This window comes from Lissotriton helveticus, chromosome 4_1 (assembly GCF_964261635.1).
Source record: "Lissotriton helveticus chromosome 4_1, aLisHel1.1, whole genome shotgun sequence".
NCBI lineage: Eukaryota > Metazoa > Chordata > Amphibia > Caudata > Salamandridae > Lissotriton > Lissotriton helveticus.
The window spans coordinates 802,125,372-802,146,084 of record NC_136063.1 but is presented as its reverse complement, the minus strand read 5'-3'; the positions used below and the strand labels follow the sequence as shown (position 1 = coordinate 802,146,084).

Here is a 20,713-nt window from a genome sequence, read left to right as displayed (position 1 = left end):
TCTGTCTCTCCCCGTCGGCGCCCAGATCGTTAGCACCTCCGCGCCGAGCCAGCCGCGCCGGTCACGCTCTGGGGGAGCCGCTGAAATTTAATCCGGTGCTGGAAGCGCGGGTAAAGGCCTCAGTCTTCCGGTCGCTGTTACTTCGTGTTCCAAAGTCTTCGGAGAAGGATCATCCGATTCCGCTTCACCTCTGCCACCGAAATATTCTCTGTGGGACAATGATTGAGCCGGATAAATGGACGGATTTGCTAGGGGAGTCGGTCTCACCCTCAGAGCTCCACTAGGCTGCGGCCATCTTGGTTGGCTGCAAGCCACGCCCCCGCCAATTACTTCTTTGACAGATAACTCAACATGTGGGCAACCAATCTGCACTCCAATGACTCTCCTGGGCCCAGGATACTCGGGTGCAACTTTGAGTGCCAGATCCTCTTCTCTGGGACTGCACGGCAGCGGTTGGCTGCAATGTTAAGATTCTGGGCTACCAACTTGCCCCAGCAGGCGTCTTCAGCTGTTGTGACCATGTGCTGCGAAACGGACTTCAGCCAAATGAGCATTGGAGTCTCTGGTTTTGGCTGGGCTCTGGAGAAAATATCTCCATGAGCAGGACACAGTAGGCACAGTCACTTCTCCTTTGCTAGCCACCAGGATCAGCAGGTGCAGTCCACGCTGGTGCAGCCTCTCTTTACTGGTCCCTCGGTGTAACAGGACAGTCCTACTTCGGCCCTTCATCCATAACAGTCAAGATCTGAGTTTCAGGTGACATAGGTGCCCTTTTATGCTCAGCAAAGGCCCTCAAGGTAGGATGCAGTTGGTAGCCAATGGGCTACCAGGTTCCCTTCCTCCGCATGACCACGTCCTGTGAAGTGTGGTTTCTGGCTTTCCCAGGATGCACTATTTTGTCCATTTCCAACATGGAAGAACCCTTCTCTCGGCGTCCAGAACTCTCTATCCCAACCCAGAGGTGTTGCTACCAAGGGACTACACATCCCTGAAAAAATGACAACTGGTTTCCCCTTCTCTACTGCCAGCCTGTCTACCTAAACAATGGAGCAGCCTCTCTCCCAAGTGTTACCTTTAATGCATTATTACCCACGAGTTCATGTTATAGATCTCCACCTACGGGGTTGTACTGGTGTCCAACACATTGGCTGACAATAAAACTATTTACTGTCAGTTCTGAAAAGAATCATGAGATATCCCGGTAGTTCAGGGTGAGTTGAAATTGCATTTATTGCACTGAATCATGAATAAGTAAGTACATTTTATTTGCATAGTTAATTCAAACCGTTGCAATACAGAAAAATATATATGTTCATTAAAAGATCTGTCATGTACATGCATAAAACGTGTTCCTTCATAATGCTTATGTCTTTAAAACCAGGCTAATAAAGCTTGCTAGTTTTGAACAACTATAGCAGCATGATACCTTGTCAGATATAGGTTAATATGTTTTCAGAGCTGCCTTGCACATTATCTTATGCTTTTTCTGGCTGGGTTCTTGATGTTTCCATTTCTGGCATTTTGCTTCCGCACAATCTCAGGAACTTTACTGCTCTGCAGTTCAATTGTGGATCGCTAGGTGCAAAGCATGCCAACATGGCTTGCCTCCTTGTTCGAAACCCTCGTTGGTTAAACAATTGTTTCAACAGTTTATTTCGTTCTTTGAGGAGTTCTTTACAGGAGCATAGTAAATGCAGCAGATCTTCCTGAGCTGTTCCACATAATCGGCACACAGAGCCTGCTTTATTCCGTAGCTAAGGTGGAAGATGCTCGGTGCAGGGGAGCAGACCGAAACTATATTTCATGAATGCAATTTTTATATTTTTGTTATATCCCAGATTAAAATAAGCTTGAACACCCGGCTTTGTGTATGTATTCAGTCATCCATCCATGGGCTCTCTGTGAAAGTGCAGCCTTATCCTCCAGCCATAACAGTAGTTTCACCGTCTTCCACGCATTTTTTTTAAAGATTAGGTTGGTTGTCGATGTTTCCCAAAGTTGATTAAGCCCCAATTTGTCTAAGCTGCTGTGAAGATATTTTGCAGCTGACAGTGAAATGTGCTTTTGGTGTTCTTTCCACAGCTGTTCGTTTAACGTTCCCCGCTGAGTTTTTCGCACTTTATCCCATGCAGTGATGAAGGCCCCTTGTCTGGCAATTGTTTGTTTCAAGATGCTAAACTCGAGTCTGATTTGTGCAGGTGAAGTATATTTCGGCAGCCCAAAAATGACCCTGTATGCAGTTGTAACAGTGGCGTCAAGTATTTCCGCGTCCTTGCCTTTCTGTACCTCGCTACCATAGGTAATTGTTGGTAGGAGTTTAGCGCGAACCACCTCTGCGAGTGGCAGGATAAATGGGCCAGATAATTTAGAATTTAAGGTTTTTAGGGAAGTTGCTATTATTAAACCTTTTTGCCTTATGCTGTTCTTCTGTGCCAAGAAATGACCGCCGGAATCCAGTTTCATGCCGAGGTATTTGTATTCTGTTGTACCTTCTAATCTGGTCTCTCCCCAAAACCAGGCTGCAGTTTGTCGCCTTTTGTTCCCGATTACCATTGTTCTTGTTTTGTCTGGGTTGATTGGTAGATCATTTGCTTGTGAGTAGTCCCGCGTTGTATTTAGGAGATGTTGTAACCCTACTTTTGTTTTGCTGATCAGGACTAAGTCATCTGCATAAAGAAGACAGGGAAGTGCTGTGTCTCCTAATTTCGGGGCATGTGATTTACAGCCGATTAGCAGTGGAACTAAATCGGTTGTATACAGATTAAAGAGAGTGGGTGCCAAAACACAGCCTTGTTTCAGGCCTTTATCTGCGTTTTGATAGGAAGGTTCCATTACCCAGCTTCACCTGTAGCCACGTATACGTATGCAAGTTTATGATCAGGTTGAGTAGGGGCTGAGGGAGTCCCCAGTGACGTAGTTTGGACCAAAGTCTGGTGCGGTTAACATGATCAAAAGCAGCCTTGTAATCGATAAAGCAAATGTATAGTGACAATCGTGTAGCTGCTGCCTTGTCCATAAGCTTTGCCATGCTTATGTTGGTTGTCGTCCCCACTGATTTTGTGAAGCCAGTCTGTTGGAGAGGAATTGCGGATTTTTCTTTCACCCAAGCCTGAAGGTCCTCCAATGACAAGCCTGCAAATAATTTTGCTTCGTTGTCTAGTAGAGCTACTAAACGATAATTTTGAGGTTCCAACTTGTCACCAGATTTATGGATAGGGGAAATGATTGATCCTCTCAATGAGCTGGGCAAGATGTTCAACGATCTGATTTCTCTGAAAAGTGGGTCCAGTGCTTCTGCCCAGAAGGTTGCCTCCTGTTTGTAAAGTACTGGTGGAATTCCATTTGGGCCAGGAGCACCTTCTCTTCTCCCCTTTCCTATCTGCCTTTTGATGGCGTCGATTAGAATCATTTGATGGCCATTATTTGGTTGGTCTGGCCCTGATTTCCGAGAGTCAACGCGATTGATTTTGACCCAGGCCTTGAGTGTCGTTTGGAAGTCGAGTTTAATTTGACAGGCTTGGTGCTTCTTGCTACGTTCAGTGCCTTGTTGAAAGTGAGACCCAAGATATTTTACCTAGGCTTCTTCTGTAATGTTTGTTCGAGACACCATCATGATTATGTTAAATGAACTGGTTTATGGTACCCCAGAATCTGGTGCTATTGTTATGTTTGACATCAACTTGCAGTTTAGCCCATAAGTCCTCCTCCATAGCTCTATTTGCATCCCATTTTAGTTTTTTGAGGACTGCCCTTTGTTTCCGTAATTCTTGTAAATGTGGTTCATCGCTGGGCTTGTGTCGAAGGTGTCTCAATAATTGGTGAATCCTTTTTTTTGCAAGCTTAATTTCTTGCTTAGCGCCTATATGGTGCTGCTGAATCTTTGGAGGTTTGGTGGTTTTATCTTAGTCGCATGTGCCTCCATTGCTAATAAGAAGTTTCTCCATTTCACCCTCTCCGACCCTCGCAGCATAGTGTTGTTTTGCAGTTACAAGCATCTCACTTCCTGCGGCTATCTTGAATGTAATTCTTCTTAAGTTGATGGTAGCGATTGATCCTTGGGGCTCCCGGCAGTGTTCCAATATTGGAGTGTCTGTTCTCAGTTCTATTTCTTGGGGCCGGTGATCACTGTCTCCTTTGTTACCCAGCTGTTACCTATTTGCCCTACAAAGGCGGCTTCTCTTTTGAACCTCGCCTTTTGGGCCAACATCCATGTGTCTCTTGAAAGGAGAGAGAAAGCACCTCTCTACATTGCAGACTTCTATTGTCTCTTTTCCTGGGAGTCACTAGCACATCTCCCCAGGATGGCAAAAAAGCTTCGTGTGCAGCCATTAAGGGCACAGGAGATTAAAGGCAACAAAGTGACAACTTTGTAAAAGTTGCACACTGCAGCATGTTACAATTATCTCGACTTGATGATCTCCCTGTCTCAGGCACCGGACGTGGCAGCCTCTAATTTCAGGGCATGCATGCAGGAGGTTGCCTCCTGGATGGCTGAGAACTGCCTGAAACTTAATGGCAATAAGACTGAGGTGCTTGTGGTAGGGGGTGATCCGGCAGGTTGGACGTCGGCATGGTGGCCTCTAACTTTGGGCCTGACACCTATACCATGTACCCAGGCGAAAAACCTTGGGGTATGGCTGGACCCCACTCTTTCCTATGAAGTGCACACTAGGCGCGTAGTGGGGAAATGTTTTGGAGTCCTAAAAAGTCTACGCAAAACGATGAATCTTCTGCCGATAGAGGCAAGAAAGACGCTGGTACACGCCCTTATAACATCTCGCCTGGATTATGGCAACATAATCTATCTGGGTGCCACTGCTAAATGTCTTAGTAGACCGCAGGTTATGCAGAATGCCGCTGCACGACTGGTTCTCATGCAGCCAAGGAGGGCTGCCTCTAAAAAAGCCCTCAATACCTTGCACTGGCTCCCAGTAAGGAAAAGAGTAATGTTTAAAGCACTTTGCACTTGCCATCTTATCACCAAGGGATCTGGTCCCGCCTATCTGAGGGATCTTGTCACCAGCTATGTGCCAGGGAGGTCCCTGAGATCAAGTGGGACTAGTTTGTTAAAAGTACCGAAGGTGAAGAAAGCCAGAATGGGTGGCAGATCCTTCCGGGTCCTGGCAGCTTCGAACTGGAATAAACTCCTGTTAAAACTCCGGATGGAGACCTCTGAAGTTAAGTTCAGAAAGGTGCTTAAAACCTATCTATTCTCTAGTTAATCCCGCAGCCGCCGTGTAATGCAGGCTGGGCTGTCTCCTCCTCTCTCACTGCAGCGCGGGGACACGCCGAGATGGCGTAACCATGCGCTTTATAAAATCCTTTATTATTATTATTATAAGATGAGCTTAATGCAAAGAGTTGCTAAATACTTTGTAGTATCATCTTTGGTCCCACTATTCAGGAGCTAGCACAGCTGAGGGGTCAGCGTGTAATCCTGTACTCCCCAATGAGGTGGGCAAGTCTTCCCACATTTGAAACAACAGTTTTGCGCTGTTACTACCAGAACATGTAAAATACATGTTCTGCCCATAAATATGCTTCACCCTGTCTTTGGGCTCGGTAAGCCTGCAATAGGGGTGTCTTACACTTATTGCAGAGGAAACTTTATTGCTTTTAAATGGCAAAGTCCGGCAAGCAGTTTAAACTGCTCTTCCAGTCTGAAATGGGAGACTCGTTTTATAGGTGTCACACAGTGGGTGGTGCAACCAGTGCTGCAATCCCTGGGGTGACCCTCTAACTACATTCCCTGGGTACCCTGGGCATCGTAGTCTAGGAATTTATAGGGAAGTTAGCTTATGCCAATTGAGTATAAGTCAATGTAACATGCACTTTTTAGGGGTCGGGCACTGGCACCGAGGTCTGGTTAGCAAACCTCAGTGGACTCTCAGAATCAAAAAAACAGCAGTATCAGTCCAAAATGTTAGGGGTGGCCATAAAAAAGAGGCATTTTCTTACACTAATGTAAAGCTAACAGAAAACAAGCATTTGCAATGCAATAGGTCTGGCATTTACGCAAGTATAAGCTATTGCCATTGTAAATGACAATGCCTTTTATGTATGTTTTAAAAACCAAAACTTAAAAAAGGCATTGTCATTTACAATGCCAATAGCTCAAACTTGCTTAATTACGAGACCTATTGCATTGCAAATGCTTGTACTTCCTGTATGGGAGAATGGAAAGCTTACAGCACGCTGCTCCCCATCCCGTGCAGCTGTGGTGGCTCTGAGCATGGGCTGAGCTTCCTCGTGCTCCGGGTGCCTCTCACTATGTGCCTCCCCGCGGTGCCAGCGCGGTCTGCATGAGGAGCCGCGGGTGGCTGGGAAGAAGCCCCTCTACTGTGCCTACTTCCTGGGCCCCCCAAGTTCAGAGATTCCTGCAAGTGAGCAGCCCTCGCTGTCCTGCACCAGGCCCAGCACCGCCGCGCCGGGACCAAATTTGTGTGTCTCTTGTGACCTTTTGAACTTTTCTTTGCTGGCTCTAGCGGCGGTGGAACAAATTCAACAACTTTTCTTTCAATGTGCAATTTGTCATGCGGAGACTCCTGGAACCGTGTTGGTGGATCTTTTTCTTGAAGATAACAACTTCGGTGATCCATTATGTTCTGTTAAGGAAGGGGCACAGGGTTCCTTGGGAGACTCTGTGACTGGGAAGGAGCAAGGGCGGTGGGGAAATATTCCCCTATTGTTACACTTATGTCGGGGAGGGGTGATAGGTTGGGGGCACGGGGCTGCGGATTATACCCAGAGGACAACACTGTGTGTTTGGGAGGATAGGGTGTCCCTGGCCCGTCGGCCCCCCACCCCATGGGAGAGGTAGAAGCAGTGTTTAGTGGTAGAGAGGAAAGAGGGGAGGCCCTCGGCTCCTTGGAAGAGGGGACGGTGCCTCGTCGCTGAGAAGTGTCCTGCTGCAGCCTGCAAAGGGGCACAGCGGACCTGGGAACTACTCCTGCCTTTAAATAAGCTGTCTCCACGTTAAAACGCACGTTCAAATCTCCTGTCCCTACGCGTGCGTGGTCTGCTGAAACGCTGTAATGAAAAGACACGGCCAGGGGACTCAGCAGAATGCAGTAGAAAACAAGCGCGCGTGTATATCTACCTGTCCGTACACCTACGTCTTCTGCTGAAATGCTTTAATGAAAAGACACGCAGAATGCAATGGAAAACAAGCGCGCATGCACATCTCCTGTCCCCCTTCGCCTGCGTAGAGAGGAAGCAACCAAGCAGAGCGTTACGTGTGCCTATCTTGTTTAAGCCGTACGTGCACATCTGCTGTGTCTTCAGCTAAGCTGTTAGACAGACGTACGCGTGCACATGTCCGGTCTTGAAAGCGTGCACATATCCTGTCCCCCGTCGCCCACCAAACCGACAACAATAGGTCTTGCCAAGGCGAGCAGAGTATGCGCTGCATCGCTAGGCGAGACCTAAAAACAGTACTGATAAATCAAAGGAGAGGCACTAAAAAGAGATTTGGAAACACTTTAGTGGTCATGTCCACCTGTATAAATTCTTATGGGCCAGATTTTTTTTTAATATGAACTATGTTTTTGGCTTTATTTACTCCTTATCCTTGTTAATACATTTTTATGATCACTTGTAAGGGATTATCATGTGCAAAGCAAAAAGTTATAGGTTTTTCCAATCCACAATTTTTCCTGTATTTTCAATAATGAAACATGGCAACACGTTTAAAAAATTTGCCTTTTTTATTTGTTTTCTTTTATGATGCATTCTAAAGAGTGCACTATGCACTTGTTAAATCATTTTACAGAACTAAAAGTGTAATGTTTCAGTCTGAGCTGCAGAAAGAAAATGGATCTCACCATGAGACTCACATCCTTCTTTACTTAGAACTGATTTTGCCACCTGGTGTCACATAGTGGAAAGCCAGGTGTAGCAGCTCCTCCCTATAGTGACCCCCAAATGAGTGCTAGGTGCTCCCAGTTTTCACACCAAAAGGTACAGTAAATTGATTTGTAAAAGATGACACAATTTAGTCTAGTGTGGAGGTAGTGATTTCAATCTGCAGTTCAGCCGCTAGACAGTATCTTTTGTTGTACACCAAAGAACAATATTTTGTGTATGGTCGTCCTTCAAGAAATACATTTGGACATTTTGTGCAGTAATGATGAGTTGTAAAGGGCATGAACCACACAATAAATACAATTGCACAAGTTAATCTCAAAAGGGGAAGAACACATAGGAGTATTAATATTTAGAACACACAATTAGGCAACAGAGCACTTTCCATAGATTCAAATAATATATATATCTGTTGTTTGCTATAGTGCAAAGTCGAGCGGAAGCAAAATCGAACACATTAACCAAATGTTAACATTGCTTGCCCCACTTATGTAATAAACGGAGCTAGTTCAAAAGAAGCCCAAGGTCTGAAATAATGTAATAAAATAGTTCATAAAATCAATGAGGTCAGAGGTCCTACAAGACTTACACTTGAAATCAAAGTGTTCAGTGGAACAGATCTGAAAAGTGCAGTTTGCACGTACTCTACAGTTATGCATTTACTTACTTGTTTTGCAGTAGATCTTCAGTCTCAGTGAAAGAATTATACGCTGCCTGACTGTTGTCTTTTTGAGCAGTTAGCTTTCTAGTGTTCAAGATGGGTGTGGAGAAGACGAGGAAGCATCAGAACAGGAAGCTTTGGACGCAGACAGGTAAGTGGGTGCTGGAGTCAGGTTTGGGGGGTAGTTTTTAGGAGTGGGCGTCACTTTTAAAAAGGCTCTGGCCAGGGGGTTCGGGGTACTTTTGGGAAGGGGGCAAGTTTTTAGGGGTCAGGGTGGGGGGAAGGCGTCGGGGTAGTTTTAAGGGCTAGTTTTGGGGTGAGGTTTTTAGGTGTGGGGGAGGTTTTAGGGCTCAGGGCGGGGGGATCGGGTTAGTTCTATTAATTGGGGGCCGGGTTTTAGGCCTCAGGGCAGTGGAAGGGGTTAGGATGGTTTAATGGAGAGTGCGGGTAAGTTTTAGGGCTCAGGCAGGGGGGGCAGGGCGGGGCTGTTTATGGTAGGGGCAGGGTTTTCAGCTGCGGGGCAGGGGGAGGGGTACTTTTTAAGTGCAAGGCTGGTTGTAGGCCTCGGGGAGTTTTAGGGCTTAGGCGGGGGGGGTCAGGGTAGGGGTGATCTTCACCACGCATACCCCCTTACTATTCGTGCCTTTACAACAAAATGGCACGGTAAAGGAATGCATGGTTAAGACGCCTTCGTGGTTCTGGCTGCGTGATAGAGGCATGCGTGGTTTAGCCATGTGTTCCTCTGTCATACACCCTACCATGATCAACCGACTGAAAAACTAGTTAGGACTGTCTGACAATGCCCTACAGTGGATCAGATCACTCCTTTCTTACAGGAAACACCAAGCTAGAATATGCACCTCAGCATCCATATGCAAACCTATACATTGTGGAATCTCAAAGACCATTACTGACTTCATTGTTATTTAATGAATACATGCATCTCCCAGCACAGATCATCGACTCATGTCAGATCCAGTGTCAACTATTTGCGGGTTTCTCAAATATTCCTCATATTAAATGAAAACTCACTTAACTAAAACAGATCCTCAGTATTCAGGGAACACACAATCTCTTGGGTGAGGGCAGTTCCCTTTGCCTAAAAGGAGACAAAATGGACATCCTCATTTTCAATAACATGGCAAACAAGCATTTGCAATGCAATAGGTCAAACTCACGTAAATGCTAGACCTATTGCATTCCAAATGGTTGTTTACACTGGTTATGTGGTTTGCACTTCCGATATTGTGAGGTTTTTGTAAAAATCACATTTGTTTTGCATTTTGGGTGGAGCAAAAAGGGGCACACATACTTTCGGCCCACCAAAAACTTCTCAAACAAAATCAGTCATGCCATTTTTTTAAGAATGCATATGCCGCAATCCAATAAACTACATACAAATTAAATGTAGACGGAATTACAGAAATTGCATACGCTTTTACTGTTACCCCTGTACTTATAATGTTGACGTTTTCATCAGGGAGCAGTTTCTTTAATCTTTCAACACTGCTTTAACCCATATTTATGCGTCACATTTCACTGGGAAAGGATAGAAAATGGATGCATTTTGAAGTCCCCTGGTCCTCGAGTACGACGCACACGATGTTAAATTGAATAATCTGTTGGATTCACCACTGGCATGTTTTTTTAATTTTCCACTTTAAGTGCAGACAGCCTCCATCCCTGTATGACAGTTGTCTGCTGCTCATCTGTCTTTTGGGAGTGGGCGGGGCTTCCACAGCACTTGTAAATGTAAATGTAAATGTCATGGTACTTATAGAGCGCACTGTCACCAGACAGTCTCCTTGCGGTGTCGCCTATGCGGTTTCCTGGCGCTGATACTCATACCGTTGTGGAACCCCTCCTAGCTTTCCCTGTGAAGTGTCCACTCCTGGGCACCCCTAGGGTGAAGCCAGGCATCCTTAGCGCTGTTGGGGCCGGTGTGGAGGCTAAGCAAGCTATTGCCCAGAGTTGCAGCGTGGGGCCCGTGATTAGAATAGGCACCGAGGCGAGAATGAACAGGTTCGAGGAAATTGAGCCCGAGACCCCGCCGAGGCGGGAATCGAACCCTGGTCCCTGGCCAGAACTTTGCATCAGGGTCTGCCGCTCTAACCATTGAGCCACACTCCTCCACAACATACTCTATTACAGCATGCCTCACATAGCGAGCAGTGCATGTGCGCTGCAGCTAGGCTCGACCTAAAAAAGTTCCCACTCAGGGTCCAGCCCTCCCAAAAACAGGCACATGACATTCCCACACATTGAATCAGTAGCTGAGATGGAATTACAGTTTAACCCTGTTAGTTCCAACCAGGAGACAGCAAAGACGCCCCTCAAATCCTCCTTTGTTTCTAAGACACTTATCAAAAACAACAGGCCACCCAGTGTGTGAACACCTCACCTGCCCAGCGAGGGGCGTGCATGATCACAAGCCACCCAGTGCATAAACATCTCACCTGCCCAGCGAGGTGCACGCTGATGACAAGCCACCCAATGCGTGAACATCTCATGGAAGTAAGCGCTATTAAGGCCTCGGATGTGTGCCACACATTGCCCTGAGTCACTTTTGAAGTAAGCACTATATAGGCCTCGGATGTGCGCCACACGTTGCCCTGAGGGGCTTTGTGTTTACAATGCCCCAGAAGACTCACAATTTACCAGTTAAAGGCATCTCTATATACACACCACATTTCATTCTCGAAAACTGCCTCTGCCGGCACCTTTGTGAGCTAGGCCTGTGCATCATTCCTCAGGGGCCTCTGATATGGCTGTACCCCTACCCCGAGTAACAATGGCCGTCTCCACTGTGCTTACAGTGATCGAGGCAGAGAGCGCGAGGCGGAAGAAGAGACAGGCGAAATCTTGCGCACTGTCAAGATTCGAGACATAGCACTCCCATTCGGTCTTAAATAAAATTAAAAATGGCCTCCCAAGATGAGCAATTACTTCAGGATGGTTGGATATTAGGATTAATTGTCTTGAACCATTACAGTTGAGCGCATATGCCAGGATTGCCAGCCCGCAGATAATGAGGGCCAATAGGCAGCTTTATCCTTTCCGTTTATGAAGACGAATATTAAAATGAAACTAACTATTTCCCACCCACGAGGCAAAAATGTTCCTTTAAACAACTGCAAACCTTGAGAATGACAGTGTTAATACTAGCATTTTCAATGCTATAGGTGTTGCAATTGCGAGTTTTTAACCCGTGGCATTGTAAAATAATGAAAGAACGTGGTGTCCCTAAAGCGGGCACTGTGCTCGGGATTAGAGTAAAAAAATAAAAAATAAACAGAGCGGGCGCCTCGCTCAACTTCAAACTTTAAAAAATAGAATGTAAACTGAGTGCAGTGTCTCTAAAGTGACGCTGCGCTCAGCATTCACATACAACAAATAAAAATACAGCAGCCATTGTCAATAAACGAAATAGTGCTCACTCACTAGATAAAGCATGCCGCGGAACTAGCGAAGTAAAAGGTCAGAGACAGGGCGGTACGAAGGCGGGACTAACAAGCCTCACAATGAATCGGAAGCCAGCGTTTACCAAAGACAATGACACCAGCAAATGAAAAATATGGGAGGATAGTGGGCGGGGCTTCCACAGCACTTCCATAGCATACCCTACTACAGCATGCCTGGCAGAGCGAGCAGCGCATGCGCGCTGTTGCTAGGCTCGACCTAAAAACTGCTACAACTTATTTGACCAAAAACCATGGGACAACCACCTTAACCATCAGCATGTTCAAAAACTTGGGAATTATCTTCGACAACGAATTGTCCTTTGACTGTCAGATAAACTCTTTGGTAAAAAAGTGCCAGTTACCAATTGGTCGTGTTAAATAAAATTAGACTTCTGTCCAGCTTTCACACCTCAACAAACTAATAAGGGATTTGATCCTTCTTAAATTTGACTGTTGTAATAATATTTGTACAGCTGGTTGCAAAAGTCTTCAATTCTAGAACTGCGAAGGGGAAACAAATCAAGTATCTAAAATTTGCCATCTCAGGAAGTTTGAACAAACACCAACAGCCTTTATGAATCTTCATTGGCTTCTGATGCAACATCGGATTATGTTGAAGGTGCTCTGTATTTTGCATAAAGTCCTGCACAAATCAGGACCAAAATATCTCTAACGCAGTCATATATTCAATCCTATAGATTTAATGTATAAATTCTCTCCTTCCTTCTCTCTAATTTCAATCTTGATTTGCTACACTTGGCTCTTTGCCCCTCTGTGTGTTCCCTCTGATTTCATGACCTTCATAGTGCTCTGAATGGGCTATTAAGCGACATGTAAGTGCTTTGGAAAGCCTCTTAAATAAACAAATAAAGACCCGTCTGTCATTTCAAAACTGCAGTATGAAGGGATTGAGGGGTCAGTGCATTAGGCCTGTCTCTTATGATTTGACAGTCTTATGGGAGACATGGCCAAGCCAGAACCTGACCTTTGGCTTGAGCCTTCATTACTACAACCCTGCTAGATTTGGCGTTCCTTAGTTTTGCTTAAGTATAACTCCTCTTGTTGAGTCTAAAATGATTATAATGCATCATTTGTATTGTTCAGCTTTTTTTGCAATGACTGTTTTCTGATGTGACTGATAGTCCAATGCATTTCAGATGAAACTCCAACTTGAATGTGCTTGTAATATCAGCGGTTCAGTTGATAAACATTTGAAACGTAAAGAGCTATGAAGAAACAGACACCTTTTAGGCTTTGTTTCGGGTCAGTGCTTAAAATGGAAGGAAAAATACAGATACTAAAAGTAAGAGAGCAAAAAGAAAGTCTGACGTAGCCTTCTCAGCATGCATTGGCTTAGCCTGAGGCTATATAGGGCAAAGAAACATTTTGCAGCGATCTCTGGTGCCACCAACAGAGGGGCTACAGATTTTCCCTAACCTCAGCAAATGTCATTATTCCAGGGTTAAATAATGACAAATTGTTATTTTGGCTATTGTGACAAAAATTCATGCACCAGGCGTGTACATAGTCATCCCATCAGTTACAATCATAGTCACCCCCTTCAGGCATAGTCATCCCATTGGGTGGGTGCACTGAAACCCTGTAAGGCAGAGCCTTCCCCTTAAGGCAAAGTCATCACAATTGATACAGACTCTTCGTCAGGCACCGTCACACACCATTCACCCGGCAGTGTCACCTCCTTTAGTTAATGCCAGACCCATGGCACACACTCACAACCGTTGGTCAAAGGCAGCTCCATTAATAACTTCCATCATGCTCTGCGCCCATCCACCAGTCATAGTCACTCTCATAAGGCATAGGGGCAGTCATTCCATTAGGTGCAGCCACACGTATCAGGCAGATACAGCCCACCAGGCATTACCAACCGTTACCAATGACCTTCATCAGACACTCATTACACCCATTGGGTATAATAACCCTTTTTACATATAGTCATCCTCATAAGGCAAATTCATCTTGATAACTACTGGAAACTATGTCATTCAAGTCATGCCGTTAGGCAAAGTCACCTCCTCAGTCATCAGTCACAGTCATTCCCATGAGTCATAGTCACACCCATTGCATACTGTCACACCTACCAGTCACTGGGTGACCACAAAAGTAAACACCATCATGCAGGGCCACGCCCCCTATCAGTCATAGCCAACCCCACCAGGTGCAGTTAGTTCATCGATGAATGAATCTTCAGGCGCTGTAAGCTCCTTTCGGTCATCTCTTCAGACTTTGTGATCCCCTCCTCATGCACACCCCCCTACACGTGATAGGCTCATTCGATCAAGAGTGACTCCATATATGCATTGTTGACTCCACCGGGCAGGGTTGACCCTCATCAGGTGCTCTGTGACTGGTCAGTCATTGTGAGGAGGAGCCAACCTGCTGCACTGTTCCCCAAAAATGTTGTTTTTTTTATCAGCACCTCAGTGACCTCTGTTAGGCGCTACATGCCAGCCTTATGCTGCCCATGCCCTCCTAAGTTGTATGAAATGAAGTGCAAAAAAAAAAGATAAAGAAAATTGCCATGTTTGTAATAACAGCAGAGGCCCTGACCTCATCAAGTCGTGGCCCACTGCTGTGATCAAACGTTTACATGAGGCCTAATTATCTTACATCACTGCGGCCCTCCTAAGGGCATGGGGCCGGTAGGCTGGAAGTGACGTTCGTGAGTGAAAGGCGACTGCCTTCATATATTGATTAATGTATTTTTTTAGTGGGACATGAGGTTGTAATTCCGCTATAATAGTTAATTAAGTATGACACAAGGCAAGGAAATTATTACAAAATGTCTTGTTGAATTAAAACTTAAAAGTGTTGATGAGACTGTACAATACCTGTGAGTTACAGCTTCGTATGCATTGTACATCTAACTAAATATAAACACGCCTTGAGGTTCTGTTCTTTAGATGTGTGTGTGATAAAATATTGTTGCACTAATTTGGTATCTTTTTTACGTTTTTGTATGAAAACAAGATTAGTCAAATTAAGTAGTCAGGTCCAAATTTTCTTACGGGCGGCTAGATTTTTGAAAATCTGCTACTAAGATGCTCTTTTCCCATGGACCAGTCAACACACAGTTGCCCTTCTAATGAGCAGGTCTAGCTCCGAGGCATAGCTTAATAAAGCTGATAACAGAGAGGAGGGACAATCATTGTGTGGGATTTGCAGGCAGACGCTCTTTATTTAGCATTCAGGACCCAGAGCCACAGCGGGTCAGTCTGTCCAGAAAACCTTCAAGCCGCTAGGAACAAGCTAAGTGGTGAGTCAGGTCAGCTCTCTGCAGCCATTTTGCAAAGCATGGATACAGCGGGCCCTATTCAAAAACGTGAACTAAGTCATAAACCTGAGTTTTTGACCAAATGTTACCTTCTTTACTCCTGCCAGGTATACACAAAATAATTCTTGGCAGGCGTAAACCCATTTACATGTTGGCCTTCCAAGACGTGGTTAGCCTTGATATTTGGTGGACCCCCAAAACATGTATGTTTGTTAGCAGACGCCACCTTCCCCTTTTCATTATGGAAATGGTCACAATTTGTACTTCTGCCAAGGACTAGCTTAAATACCTTTCCAGTGTGAGACGGGGTGGGGATGTAGGACAGTGGGTGTCTCCCTATGGAGAAAAAAATGTGCGCTTGCACGCAGTCTATTCCCCTTGTGTGGAGTTTTCTGCTACTGTGAATACAGCACCGTGGAAATAGGCATTCACTTGGAATTTCACGTTAGCTCCCCAATGAAAACACTTAAAAACCTACACCTGGTGCATCTTTCCAAGCATATTCCTGGAAATGTTTGTGAATTCCATACAGCAGTAAATCTGTACTTACACTTAGGTGTAAATCTGCCAGTGCATTTTTACTACTTTCTTTGTCAATGATGCAATTTTGAGACAACACCAATCAACTTTCCTAAAGATTGGGTATGATGTTCTATTTTAAAAAGAAAAGATGGGCGGACACATGCTGGAACAATGTAAGGCTTTTCGGCAAAAATTGGAATTGTACCATAAGTGAAAATTGTTGCTGACGTCCGCTTGGCAGATTGGTCGCATTTGATCATCCACAACAGCCCAGAGCAATCTGGTACATCTGTACTCTACGCTAGCGAGTTGACTAATTCTGGCTTAGTTTAGCCCCATACCTGGACATGCAAGCTAGAAATAGGTGCCACTGATCATTCATAGGAAGCCTTGAAAAGTAATCAGTCAGGTGGCAAATTTTACCTATCAAATGCCCAATCACCTACCACTCAAATGGTGAGATTTGATATAACTGGTATACCTGTCACGAAATAACGTGTTTGCTTAACTTGTACATCAAGGTTCAAGCAACAGTTTGCTTGTCTCCAGGTCCCCGGGGGACTCATTTGTTTTAGGAATACCTCATACCTGTCATACCGAAGTGCTTGGAGACCCTTAAAAAGGAGCCCCGTAGCTGAGTCAGTCAGTTGCTCAGATGATGTTGCTGAATACTGAATTCAGAATATCAAGGCTTCCAAATATACAGGGCAACTTATTGAATCCAAAATATCGAAAAATAAGTAAGTTTAGATTTTCTATACCTAACTCCACATAAATGTACTTTGGTGACATGTATCTCTTCAAGGGACGTAAATGTGGAGTTAAGAATAGCAAATCTATACTTACCCATATACATTTACCTTTCAATGTTTGGACCCTCAATATTCTGATCACAATATTCCCGTGAGTTCATAGTGCTCGATATTCAGTAGTACAACCAATAGCTCCTTCCTTGTTTGTCTTCGCCCAAATTATTCTGTGAGGGATGTAAAGCAATAACCATTATTTTCCGGCTGTGCTTTTACATTTTTCACTAAAGGATTATGTAATGTATTGACCAATTGAAGCCTGTTTAACAAAGGGACATGGCAGAGGTGATGAAAATACGTTTTTTTTTCTGATAACTAAACCTATTGGAACCAATTGTTGTAGGTCTCATATCCTTAATGAGTTGCTGGGAAGTCGTCTGTTCTGTTTTTGCGTTCATTCTAAATGTTTATTTTCTCCTCTGCCATCATCTGTTTGTTTAACCCTATCCAACCTCAATCTTGTAAGTGACATATCACTCAACCTACTGATCTCTGAGTGTGGCAAATGTTTTCATAAAATAAAAAAATAACAGGAATGCCAGATGAACAAATATTCCTAAACTCTAGATGCAGGAAAAAAGACAAACCTGGGAGCCAGGACTAAAGAATGGTTCTTTCCTATAATCAACTACTTTACCACTCTTTGACACCAGAGTACAAAATATAAAGGATGGTGTACATTATGGGTACTCACAAACATTTTGGCAGGGGCCAAAAAGTTTGGTCTGTGATGTGACCAAGGGCCACATTGAAGACAGCAGGAGTGGCTGTCGAGGGGCTAGGGAGTGAGTTAAGGTGGGTGTAGGGGAAGCTGAGCATATACATGTAGTGGCTGATTTGCCCCATGTGGAACTAGAAAATTTGGATCAATCCCGGCTTCCCTACCTGATCAAACTGTGTGATCTTAGGCAATTGTTTTATTTCATTTCCCTCCATTTGCTTCATTATTACATATAAGAGGACCTCCAAATACAAGACTTCAGGATTGCTCTGTACGAAACCTTCCGTGTTTGGTTTAATATACTATATTGTTGTTTAAGTATAATAGGAACACAGGCTGCCCAAAGGGTGCACATAACAACTGACTTGCCTCTTAGTTCACTAATGGCATTTTTGTCAGGGGGATGTATGACGTTACAACGCATACTTTTACAACGCCTACCTTTACAACACGGTTTTTACATCGCATACCACACAACACATAGTGCTTTTAGGCGCTGGATAGTGATTTATTTAATTTACTATTCCAACTCCAGTCCCCGTGGATAGTAGGGAAGGTGTTGGATAGTATATTAAATACATTCCCTATCCTAGAGCGCCCCCCCCCCCAGCGCTATGCGTTGTAATGGTTTGCGTTGTAAAAGTTGTGTCGTAATGGTAGTGCGTTGTAAAAGTTTCGTTGTAAAGGATGTTTCCCTTGTCAGGGTGGGTGGAAGCATGCACGGTTTTACATTATTGTTTGAAAACTATCACTTAAAAAAAATATTTCTCAGGGCACTGATATAACCTCATGTACAAAGGTTAATCGGTTATGAAAGTTAATGAAATACACTTTGTGAATTTACTTTATCATATTTTACACATTTGATGCAAGATTCAAACAATATTTAAAGAAATGTTTGCCTGTTTATTTAACACCTTTTTTTACGTTTGTGGAGTCGAGCAAACAGCATCCCAGTGCTTCTTTGGACAAGGGGCCGCATGTAAAGGTCAGGAGGGCCGCACTTTGAGTATCACTTGTGTACAATATACTTTCTAAGCACACAAGCCATTCAGTCCATGCAATAAACTGGCTAAACCCCTGCCTAGTTAATGAAACACATAGCGAGAACCAGTACTTCTATATTTCCAGATCAAGCACTCAAGCATCACACATCCTACAGCTATAAAATGCAGCCATCTTATTTGTAACCATAGTTAAATGAACAGTCCATTACCAACAAGGAAAAGAAACACGGTCATTTAATTACAAAGCGTACTGAAAAGCTACACAACAACACAAAGAAAGCTTTAGAATGGTTGATTCTCTACAGCTTTAAGAATAAATAAATAAATAATGAATTGGGATCGTGCCCATCCTTGCTTAGTTTCTCTGGTGATGGGGATTTATCAGTTTTAGCGATGATATGTCAAGGAGATGTGATGTGTAATATTGAGATTGCAGCGGGATCGATATCTCTTGGGCACAGAGAGTCACAGGCGCGGCTCCTCTGTATTGAATTTCGATGGGTCCTCGCGTGAAACAGCAGTCGTCTGGCTTCTCCACTGATCACATTTCATTCATGTCCTTGCCTGAATAAATAAGAAGTCACACTTTTAGTAAATCTATATGCCATAACAAAAGATTTATAAGTGAACAGTGACCAGCTCTGTTTCAGGTACTTAGAGTTCTCTTCTTGGGGCTGGGTGGAACAGAAATTAAAACCATATTCAGTACAATTCCAGCCATTCAGGCCGTGTTTACAGAGATTTTATTCTTGTAAGTTACCTACCTCGGAGTGCAGTAGACTGGCAACACTTTTGGGCAGAAAGCATGACAATGTCTCCGTTTCCTCTCTACAGCAGCACCTAACTTGGTCATTTTGATAAAGAGATGTCTCAGAGGCAGTGGTTTATATGTAAAAAAAATAAGTCAGGAGGCAGCTGGGACTAGCCGATTTCTCCTGTTAGCGCTGCCCAGCACAGAACCAACAAACCATACAAGTTGGGAAAGGATGTGTCCTAATGGCCAGAGCTGCCAACTTTGGAGCTGGGGAACCTGGTTCCAGTCTCAGCGCCAGCTCAACGTCCTGTGATTCTGGGCGAATCACGTAACCTCCCTGTGCCTACCAAAAATGAACAAGTCCTGAACTGGTGTTCAAATTAAGCACTGCTCAGAGGTACAGTATATTTTCGGCTGGTGTGGTGGAAGCTATTCCATTGATTTTGATATTGACAGGAGATATATACTGCTATACCCACCTACTATGTCTGTTGCATTGCTCACTTGTTTTATACAGCTCGTTTGCTCTTCCACATGCACCCCAACCTTTGTCAGGTTTTCTCGACTGCCATGAGACATTGGGGCATATTATCAAGGACCGGTGTTAGAATTATCGCCATTTTATCGGCAGGAAACTGCTGATAAAACGGCGATAATGGGCTTGAAAATACGCCCTTGTTAATTCCCATAGAAGCCCATGTTAACATCAGAACATGGGCTTCTATGGGAATTAACAAGGGCGTATTATCAAGGCCGTTTTATCTACAGTTTCCTGCCGATAAAACGGCGATAATTCTAACACCGGTCCTTGATAATATGCCCCCTTGTTTTAGAGATGTCGAGGTCACTGGATAAGAAAACCTCAAATCTCTCACCTGTGTGATTCCCACCTCATCTTCTGCTTTGTCTGTAGTTACACCCTTACCCTTACCATTACCACTATGGGCCTGATTCACAAATGTATACCTCTTTTAAGTAATTTACACTTTTAAATAAGTTTACTACTTTTGCCTATTCACATAAGTCAAGTGCAAGTTACTACAAAAAATCAGCAGTTAAATCCAGAACTACTTACATTTCTCAAAAGTGTAGGGTACCCTTGTGAATCAAGCCCAAAACGTTTAAAGCTGGATGGAATGGCTACATTTAAAGCTCTGAAGCTGCTCCTCTGCTGCGTTAAGGCTGCTTCACTGTAGGTGTTAACGTTCCTTCTAATTGTCACCTCTAAAGGTAACAAACATTGGCAAAGCTAATAGGTCTTGGCCCTAAAAGGCAGAGCTACTGGCTTTGTCAAAGCTTGTTGCCATCACATATGTGCACATGTATCAAGATTCCTGCGTACGTGTGACCGTCAATCTTGTAATGGTTTTCTATTAAAGAAAACCCATTCCATGGTAGGTGACAATGTGTATGCAGGCCTCAGGAGGCTGAGGTTCCGTGAGAATCATTACGACGTTTTGGGCATTCTCGGATATGGACGAGTTTGGTATCTATGAACCGTAAATGACGAGATTAGTAGGTGTATGCGTTTACGCTACACTACTTAGAAGGGTTCGTCTCCTTTACGGGTTTTTTCCATCTGAACCCTCGGGTTCCATTTTAGATACGGCATCCATTTTGTTT

The 20,713-nt window shown here is 44.2% G+C and overlaps 1 protein-coding gene across 3 annotated transcripts in view; it reads right to left on the bottom strand.

Annotated features, from left to right (window-relative positions):
- Positions 1–18,637: 18,637 nt before the first annotated feature.
- CLUL1 (clusterin like 1) overlaps positions 18,638–20,713 on the bottom strand; it is a 220,371-nt gene continuing 218,295 nt past the window's right edge. For all 3 annotated transcript variants that reach the window (XM_078685688.1, XM_078685689.1, XM_078685686.1), the window contains one exon: positions 18,638–18,900. In XM_078685688.1, the coding sequence (XP_078541814.1) occupies positions 18,885–18,900 (16 nt within the window). In that variant the 3' untranslated portion in view covers positions 18,638–18,884. The remainder of the gene's footprint in view (positions 18,901–20,713) is intronic.